This window comes from Scylla paramamosain, chromosome 42, assembly GCF_035594125.1.
Source record: "Scylla paramamosain isolate STU-SP2022 chromosome 42, ASM3559412v1, whole genome shotgun sequence".
NCBI lineage: Eukaryota > Metazoa > Arthropoda > Malacostraca > Decapoda > Portunidae > Scylla > Scylla paramamosain.
The window spans coordinates 2,987,501-2,997,500 of NC_087192.1; the positions used below are offsets into that span (position 1 = coordinate 2,987,501).

The 10,000-nt window shown below is 44.9% G+C and overlaps 1 protein-coding gene across 1 annotated transcript in view; it reads right to left on the reverse strand.

Annotated features, from left to right (window-relative positions):
• LOC135093163 (insulin gene enhancer protein ISL-1-like) overlaps nucleotides 1–10,000 on the reverse strand; it is a 200,981-nt gene that overhangs the window by 3,645 nt on the left and 187,336 nt on the right. The window contains 1 exon segment of the mRNA XM_063992089.1: nucleotides 1–281. This exon segment is cut by the window's left edge and continues 3,645 nt beyond it. Coding sequence (XP_063848159.1) covers nucleotides 114–281 — 168 coding nt within the window. The 3' untranslated portion in view covers nucleotides 1–113.

The following is a 10,000-nucleotide window of genomic DNA, read 5'->3' on the forward strand; positions in this document are numbered from 1 at the left end:
AAGGGGCTGTCGGTGGCGTCATCAATGGGGGGCGGAGGGAGGCTTGGCGGAGAGGTGGGGGCGAGCCTCCTGCTCATCACACCCAGCAGGTGGAGCAGCGCCCCGGCCCTCCACTAGTCGCTGGAGGTGGAGGACAGCTCGGAGGGCGTGCCGGGGTACTGGGCGGAGGGGTTGGAGGGCGGGTGGCCGTATGGGTGTCCCATGGGGCCGCCCTCCTCCATGTACTGCGGCAGCTGCAGGTGTGGCAGGCCCGTCTCGTGGTCCAGGCCATACCCGTGCATCTGTAACAGCGAGACATGGCGGTGAATGCACGTCACTCACAGCTGTACTCTGACACCAACACACGCATGTACGTACATGTACCGTAATTACACAAAGGCACGACCACGCACGCCACACAACCACGCCTCAGTGTAGTAGTAGTAGTAGTAGTAGTAGTAGTCATCGCCGCGTCGCTCCAGCTCCCACATTGAAAGCCCATCACGACCCTTTCCTTTTCATTTGTTTCCTTTCCTTCCTCCCACTAATTCCTGCCCTCCCTCCACTCCCCCTCCCTCCCTCCCTCCCTCTCCCTCATGGCCAGTGGTGGGTAAACACATTCATCAGATCACACCATAACAACGCCTCGTCCACGACCTAACGACCTAATCACTGTTAACTAATCCCTCTCCCTCTCTCTCTCTCTCTGCCTCCCCGCTAGTTAGTGACGTCACGACCTTAACTATCAATATTAATTACCGAACCACTTCCGGGGTGACGACTTGTGACGCGGAGAGGAAAGGGAGAGACGGAGGAGAGGAAAGGGAGAGATATAGGAATGGAAGGAAGGAGGAAGAGTAAGAGGGTTGAGAGTAAGTAACAGGGCGGAAAGAGGGAAGGAAAGAGGAAAAGATGGAATGGATGGAGAGAAGGAATTAAGAAAGGAAGGAGGGAGGGAGGGAGGGAGGGAGGGAGGGAGGGAGGAAAGGGGGGATGGAAGGGTGTCATGGAGAGACGGAGGAAGGAAGGAGGGAAGGAAAGGATATTGGAAGAAAGGAAAGAAGGATGGGGAGAGAGAGAGAGAGAGAGAGAGAGAGAGAGAGAGAGAGAGAGAGAGAGAGAGAGAGAGAGAGAGAGAGAGAGAGAGAGAGAGAGAGAATATGATATCAAGCATCAACTAATTTCGATACATTTCTCTCAACATTTCCCCTCCCCCTCCCTCCCCCTCCCCCCACCCCCCAAAAAAAAATCAAAAGTGGAGATAATCACGAGAAATTTTTCATTATTTTTTTTTTCTTTCATCATTTTCTTTCATGCGTGAAGTGAAAAATGATGACAAGGAATGATAGAGGTGAGTCAATTACTATTTTTTTTTTTTGGTGTGTAATGGAGTGTGTGTGTGTGTGTATGTATGTGTGTGTGTGTGTGTGTGTGTGTGTGTGTGTGTGTGTGTGTGTGTGTGTATTAATGGATGAGTAACAGTAGCAGGACTTTGAATTGTGAGAGTTAGTGTGAGAGAGCAAGCGAGTGAGTGAATGCAATAGAATGAGAGAGAGAGAGAGAGAGAGAGAGAGAGAGAGAGAGAGAGAGAGAGAGAGAGAGAGAGAGAGAGAGAGAGAGAGAGAGAGAGAGAGTGAGCGAGTGAGCGAGAGTGTGTGATGAGTGAGTCAAATTGAGTTGGTTAAGGCAGTCACTCGGACACAGACAAAAATGTGAGTGAGTGAGTGAGTGAGTGAGTGAGTGAGTGAGTGAGTGAGTGAGTGGTCTTCCGGTGGGCCCTGTAATCACTTCCTACTTCGATTTGGCCCAAAAGTTAATTTCTTATGTGTCCTCCTCCTCCTCCTCCTCCTCCTCCTCCTCCTCCTCCTCCTCCCCCTCCTCGTCCTCGTCTTCCTCCAATCGGAAACCTTTATCGCCGTCCCTCCAACATTTTCTCTCTCTCTCTCTCTCTCTCTCTCTCTCTCTCTCTCTCTCTCTCTCTCTCTGTGTGTGTGTGTGTATGTGTGTGTGTGTGTATGTAGAGTTATTTAAGTATTGTAACATTCTAGCTGACAATTGTTAATAAATGTTCAAATGTTCAAATGTTTTCTCTTTCTGTTCCATATATATACCAATTTTCCAATCTTTGTCTTGCCTTCTAAACATTCTCTCTCTCTCTCTCTCTCTCTCTCTCTCTTTCCGTCGCCCTTTCCGGAGGTCAGGTCATCTCCGCGTCATTGGCCAGAGAGAGAGAGAGAGAGAGAGAGAGAGAGAGAGAGAGAGAGAGAGAGAGAGAGAGAGAGAGAGAGAGAGAGTTCCAGACCACAACTCAAGAAAAATATGCAAGAGGGAGGGAGTGTAAGGAAGGGAAAAATGGGATGGAGTAATCAGGCGGAGTGGTGAGGCAAGGAGGGAGGGAGGGAGGGAGGGAGGGAGGAGGGAGGGAGGTAATGAGGTTAGGGAGCAAGGAGGAGGAGGAGGAGGAGGAGGAGGAGGAGGAGGAGGAGGAGGAGGAGGAGGAGGAGGAGGAGGCTTTGGGGTTAGATGGAAATTGAAGGAATAAAGATACATGAATGAAGCGAGAGAGAGAGAGAGAGAGAGAGAGAGAGAGAGAGAGAGAGAGAGAGAGAGAGAGAGAGAGAGAGAGAGAGAGAGAGAGAGAGAGAGAGAGATTATTACATTAAGCTTTTACTTACATCAATAACAACAACAATAACAACAAGAACCACAACAGCTGCTACGTACAACAACAACAACAACAACAACAACAACAACAACTACTACTACTACTACTACTACTACTACTACTTTCACGTTCTTTTTTTTTTTTTTTTTTTTTTTTTATGTAGGAAGGATACTGGCCAAGGGCAACAAAAATCTAATAAAAAAAATGCCCACTGAAATGCCAGTCCCTAAAAGGGTCAAAGCAGTGGTCAAAAATTGGTGGATAAGTGTCTTGAAACCTCCCTCTTGAAGGAATTCAAGTCATAGGAAGGTGGAAATACAGAAGCAGGCAAGGAGTTCCAGAGTTTACCAGAGAAAGGGATGAATGATTGAGAATACTGGTTAACTCTTGCGTTAGAGAGGTGGACAGAATAGGAGTGAGAGAAAGAAGAAAGTCTTGTGCAGCGAGGCCGCGGAAGGAGGGGAGGCATGCAGTTAGCAAGATCAGAAGAGCAGTTAGCATGAAAATAGCGGTAGAAGACAGCTAGAGATGCAACATTGCGGCGGTGAGAGAGAGGCTGAAGACAGTCAGTTAGAGGAGAGGAGTTGATGAGACGAAAAGCTTTTGATTCCACCCTGTCTAGAACAGCAGTATGAGTGGAACCCCCCCAGACATGTGAAGCATACTCCATACATGGACGGATAAGGCCCTTGTACAGAGTTAGCAGCTGCGGGGGTGAGAAAAACTGGCGGAGACGTCTCAGAACACCTAACTTCATGGAAGCTGTTTTAGCTAGAGATGAGATGTGAAGTTTCCAGTTCAGATTATAAGTAAAGGACAGACCGAGGATGTTCAGTGTAGAAGAGGGGGATAGTTGAGTGTCATTGAAGAAGAGGGGATAGTTGTCTGGAAGATTGTGTCGAGTTGATAGATGGAGGAATTGAGTTTTTGAGGCATTGAACAATACCAAGTTTGCTCTGCCCCAATCAGAAATTTTAGAAAGATCAGAAGTCAGGCGTTCTGTGGCTTCCCCTGCGTGATATGTTTACCTCCTGAAGGGTTGGACGTCTATGAAAAGACGTGGAAAAGTGCAGGGTGGTATCATCAGCATAGGAGTGGATAGGACAAGAAGTTTGTTTTAGAAGATCATTAATGAATAATAAGAAGAGAGTGGGTGACAGGACAGAACCCTGAGGAACACCACTGTTAATAGATTTAGGAGAAGAACAGTGACCGTCTACCACAGCAGCAATAGAACGGTCAGAAAGGAAACTTGAGATGAAGTTACAGAGAGAAGGATAGAAACCGTAGGAGGGTAGTTTGGAAATCAAAGCTTTGTGCCAGACTCTATCAAAGGCTTTTGATATGTCCAAGGCAACAGCAAAAGTTTCACCAAAGTCTCTAAAAGAGGATGACCAAGACTCAGTAAGGAAAGCCAGAAGATCACCAGTCGAGCGGCCTTGACGGAACCCATACTGGCGATCAGATAGAAGGTTGTGAAGTGATAGATGTTTAAGAATCTTCCTGTTGAGGATAGATTCAAAAACTTTAGATAAGCAGGAAATTAAAGCAATAGGACGGTAGTTTGAGGGATTAGAGCGGTCACCCTTTTTAGGAACAGGTTGAATGTAGGCAAACTTCCAGCAAGAAGGAAAGGTAGATGTTGACAGACAGAGCTGAAAGAGTTTGACTAGGCAAGGTGCAAGCACGGAGGCACAGTTTCGGAGAACAATAGGAGGGACCCCATCAGGTCCATAAGCCTTCTGAGGGTTTAGGCCAGCGAGGGCATGGAAAACATCATTACGAAGAATTTTAATACGAGGCATGAAGTAGTCAGAGGGTGGAGGAGAGGGAGGAACAAGCCCAGAATCGTCCAAGGTAGAGTTTTTAGCAAAGGTTTGAGCAAAGAGTTCAGCTTTAGAAATAGATGTGATAGCAGTGGTGCCATCTGGTTGAAGTAGAGGAGGGAAAGAAGAAGAAGCAAAGTTATTGGAGATATTTTTGGCTAGATGCCAGAAATCACGAGGGGAGTTAGATCTTGAAAGGTTTTGACATTTTCTGTTAATGAAGGAGTTTTTGGCTAGTTGGAGAACAGACTTGGCATGGTTCCGGGCAGAAATATAAAGTGCATGAGATTCTGGTGAAGGAAGGCTTAAGTACCTTTTGTGGGCCACCTCTCTATCATGTATAGCACGAGAACAAGCTGTGTTAAACCAAGGTTTAGAAGGTTTAGGACGAGAAAAAGAGTGAGGAATGTACGCCTCCATGCCAGACACTATCACCCTCTGTTATGCGCTCAGCACACAAAGAAGGGTCTCTGACACGGAAGCAGTAGTCATTCCAAGGAAAATCAGCAAAATACCGCCTCAGGTCCCCCCAACTAGCAGAGGCAAAACGCCAGAGGCACCTTCGCTTAGGGGGATCCTGAGGAGGGATTGGAGTGATAGGACAAGATAAAGATATGAGATTGTGATCGGAGGAGCCCAACGGAGAAGAAAGGGTGACAGCATAAGCAGAAGGATTAGAGGTCAGGAAAAGGTCAAGAATGTTGGGCGTATCTCCAAGACGGTCAGGAATACGAGTAGGGTGTTGCACCAATTGCTCTAGGTCATGGAGGATAGCAAAGTTGTAGGCTAGTTCACCAGGATGGTCAGTGAAGGGAGAGGAAAGCCAAAGCTGGTGGTGAACATTGAAGTCTCCAAGAATGGAGATCTCTGCAAAAGGGAAGAGGGTCAGAATGTGCTCCACTTTGGAAGTTAAGTAGTCAAAGAATTTCTTATAGTCAGAGGAGTTAGGAGAGAGGTATACAGCACAGATAAATTTAGTATGAGAATGACTCTGTAGTCGTAGCCAGATGGTGGAAAACTCGGAAGATTCAAGAGCGTGGGCACGAGAGCAGGTTAAGTCATTGCGCACATAAACGCAGCATCCAGCTTTGGATCGAAAATGAGGATAGAGAAAGTAGGAGGGAACAGAAAAGGGGCTACTGTCAGTTGCCTCAGACACCTGAGTTTCAGTGAGGAAAAGAAGATGAGGTTTAGAAGAGGAGAGGTGGTGTTCTACAGATTGAAAATTAGATCTTAGACCGCGAATGTTGCAGAAGTTAATGAAGAAAAAGTTGAGGGGGTGTCAAGACACTTAGGGTCGTCGACGGAAAGGCAGTCCGACCTGGGGACATTTATGGTCCCCTCCCCAGATGGGGACTCCGAGGCTGGTGTAGGAGTCGCCATGATTTTAAAATTTTTGGAGTGAAGGGTGTGTGTGTTATTAGGTGCTTGTAGTTTTGTGTGGAGGAAGAGAGTTGTCTTTAGAGGGCAGGCTGTGACTACCCCCTTGTGTTGTGAGACACAAAGGGAAACGTTCAGTGAGGTCACAGCTGGGTTTAATGATAAGTTCACAGCACCCCCTGAACAGTGCTTTAGACCTCACTGGGAGTAATTATCGTTTCGGCAGGTGTCTACTTACCTCTTGTCTGAGGTAAGTAGATTTTCAATATTTCATTAGCAAAAAACTCTTCCTCTCCTCCTCCTCCTCCTCCTCCTCCTCCTCCTCCTCCTCCTTCTCCTCCTCCTCCTCATCTCTGCCAGTCTCTTCACGCTATTGGAAAAAAAAATACACAAATACAAATATGCAAATGAAAATAAATGTAACACAAATAAAATGAAAGAAAAAGAAATGAACGATGGAAGGAAAAGGAAGAGGAGGAGAAAGGAAGGATATACAGAGGGAGAAAGAAGAGAAGTGGGAAGAAAGAAGCGGAAATAGAGAGGAAGAGATAAAGATAAGAAGGGGGAACAAAAAGAAAAACGAAAGAAGAAGAAGGGGAAGAAAATAGGAATGAATGGAAGAATGAGAGTAAGAAGGGGGAGAAAAGAGAGAGGGGAAATAATGGATGTATGAAGGAAGGAAGGAAGGAAAGAGAGAGAGGAAGAAAGTAAGAAAAAAGGAGGAAGTGGAGAAAAAGGGAGAAGGGGAAAGGATGGATGAGAAGACTGGAAGAAAACGAGAATAAAGAAGGAAAAGGAGGAGGAAAAGACAAACGGACTGAGGAGAGGAGAGATGAAAGAAAGGAGGGAAGACAGAGGAGGAGGAGGAGGAGGAGGAGGAGGAGGAGGAGGAGGAGGAGAGAGGGGCGGGGCAGCCACTTAATGACACGTGACTCTCGAAGGCTCAATTATAATTTGCCATTTGTGTGACGATAGATTTGGGAAGCTAATGTTGTCCTCCCTCTCCCTCTCCCTCTCCCTCTTCCTTCCTTTCCCTTCCCTCTCCCTTATTTGCCCTCGAGTATTTTTCAAGGAAGAACAGAAGTCATCGAGGAAAATTCAAGTGATGGACGTCGCGACAAAGGAAGGAAGAGTTAAAAGTAAGAAAAAATAAGTAGGTTTTATTTATTTTTGTAGTTTGGAGTCATAGTTCTTAAGTGTGTGTGTGTGTGTGTGTGTGTGTGTGTGTGTGTGTGTGTGTGTGTGTGTGTGTGTGTGTGTGTGTGTGTGTGTGTGTGTGTGTGTGTGTGTGTGTGTACTTATCTCGTGTTTTCCTTCCCTATTTTTCCTCTTTTTTTTAACCCTTTCTTGTGTTTTTCTTTCTTTAGCTTTATTTACTCCATCTTCTTCCTTCATTTTCTTTCTTTCCTTCCTTTTTCTTTTTTGGAATAAGCGCTTTCTTTTCTTTTTTTTCCTTTCTTTAACTTTATCTCATCTATTTAACCCCTTTTCCTTCCTTCCCTTTTAGGAGTAAAGCTTCCTGTTCTTTTCTTTCTTTAGCTCTACTTACTTATTTAACTACGGCACACACACACAGGATTATTATAACAGCCTTCTGCAGCGCCACGACTCCCTGACTCCCTGGTTTACATTCTTGCTTTACTTTTAGTACCTCTCATCATGTCTAGGTACTTCCCCTCGGTTTACGTCCAACGCCTGTTCTCGAGTTACGTACAGAAGCAAATAGACACTACCTCTTGCTTGTTCTTGATCTTGTTCTTGTTTTGAAATTAAACTATGGATAAGCTGCTGGAGTGGGTGAGTGAGTGAGTGCGAGAGTAAATAAATGAAAGAATGAATAATTTTTCTTCATTCCCTCATTTCTTTCTTTTTCTTCTCTTATTCTCCTCCATTCTGTACACTCTCTCCCTTTTAATACTTCCTCTTCTCCCCTTTCCTTTCCCCTCTTCTTCCTTTTCCCCTCCTACCCCACCTACTCCATACCCCACCTCATCCCTCTCTCTCTCTCCCTTATCACCCCCCAAATCAGCGATAAGTCAGCGTGACGGCACAACACTGCGTCACACGGAGAGACAGACCCCACAACAATAATAATAATAATAATAATAATAATAATAATAATAATAATAATAATAATAATAAAAAAGGCATGATGTCATTACGTACAATTAATTACTTAAACTGGAAAAGCAAATTAATATGCACGTACAGCAATTCCTGGAAACAAATTAAGTGTATTTATAGTGTGTAATAAGTAATGATGATATTATTGTTCTTACTACTACTACTACTACTACTACTACTACTACTACTACTACTACTACTACTCATTATTAAGGCAATGACAGAGGGATGGGTACTTCTCTTACTAGTATTTTTATATCACCCGTGAAAATAAAGAAATAAGAGATAGAAAAAAACTTGCATTTACTTTTTTCGTTCGGTATTGTTCTCTCTCTCTCTCTCTCTCTCTCTCTCTCTCTCTCTCTCTCTCTCTCTCTCTCTCTCTCTCTCTCACCTGTCCTGGAATAATACGTGAGGGGCGGAAAAGAGAGAGAGAGAGAGAGAGAGAGAGAGAGAGAGAGAGAGAGAGAGAGAGAGAGAGAGAGAGAGAGAGAGAGAGAGAAAGGAGAAGGAGGAGGAGGAGGAGGAGGAGGAGGAGGAGGAGGAGGAGGAGGAGGAGGAGGAGGAGGAGGAGGAGGCTCAGTCTGTCCTCCCTCCGTCACTGATCTCATGATGAACAGATGTAGCCTCTTGACCCGCCTCTCTCTCTCTCTCTCTCTCTCTCTCTCTCTCTCTCTCTCTCTCTCTCTCTCTCCCTCCCTCGCCTCAGGGGACGCCGCATTTGGGGATAAAAAGAAAAATTTGTAAGGTGGCTGAACACAAAATCCATTTTCCTCCACGTGTTTTATATATATAAAGTAAAATTATTATTATTATTATTATTATTATTATTATTATTATTATTATTATTAATATTATTATTATTATTATTGTTGTTGTTGTTATTGTTTTGCTTTTATCTTGAACTGTTCGACACTTTTCACATTTCGTACGATAACTTGTTTATTTTTATTTACGCTTTCTTCCTTTCTTTCTATCTTTTTTTTATCGTTTTTTTCCTTCGTTAATTTTCTTTGTTGCTTTATTTTTAACGACAGTAGCTTTTAGTCTCATCCTTCTTCTTCTTCTTCTTCTTCTCCCCCTCCTCTTCCAACTCCGTCTTCTCTTCTTCCTTTCCTCTTCCTCTTCCTCCTCCTCTTCCTGTATCCCTACCTCCTTCCTGTACTACATTTAAAAGCACCTCCTCCTCCTCCTTCATTTCCTCTTCGCCTCCTAGCTCCTCCTCCTCCTCCTCCTCCTCCTCCTCCTTTATCTTCCCTTCATGCCTCTTCTTACAGGCTGCATTACATACATTTAAAAGCACTGTCTATTCATCTTCTCTTCTTCCTCCTCCTCTTCTCCCTCCAACCCTCCCTGCCTCCCTTACCTAATCTTGTCCTTCCCTCTCCCCCTTCCCCCCACTTCACAAACCCCCAGGGGCACTACTCCACCCACACAAAAGGCTAGCCATCTCCCCCTTCCCCCCTCCTCCTCCTCCATCAAAAGACTAAGGATGTACTTTTGTGGCCCGCGACTGGATTAAGAATTGAATTTGGGCTTTAGTGAACAAACATTAGAGCGAGCAGAGGGTCCGATCCGCTTAGAGAGAGAGAGAGAGAGAGAGAGAGAGAGAGAGAGAGAGAGAGAGAGAGAGAGAGAGAGAGAGAGAGAGAGAGGGTCTTTCCTTGTTTGGTATTGTTAATGTTGTTGTTGTTGTTGTTGTTGTTGTTACTATTCTCATAAGCCTATTGTTTCCTTGTTTGGGAGAGAGAGAGAGAGAGAGAGAGAGAGAGAGAGAGAGAGAGAGAGAGAGAGAGAGAGAGAGAGAGAGAGAGAGAGAGAGAGAGAGAGAGAGAGAGAGAGAGAGTACAAACCAACACCATTTTGGACGAAAAAAAAAATGTAAAGAACAAAGAAAACAAAAACAATACGCTTGAAAAATTTAATGGAACAGAGAGAGAGAGAGAGAGAGAGAGAGAGAGAGAGAGAGAGAGAGAGAGAGAGAGAGAGAGAGAGAGAGAGAGAGAGAGAGAGAGAGAGAACCTTT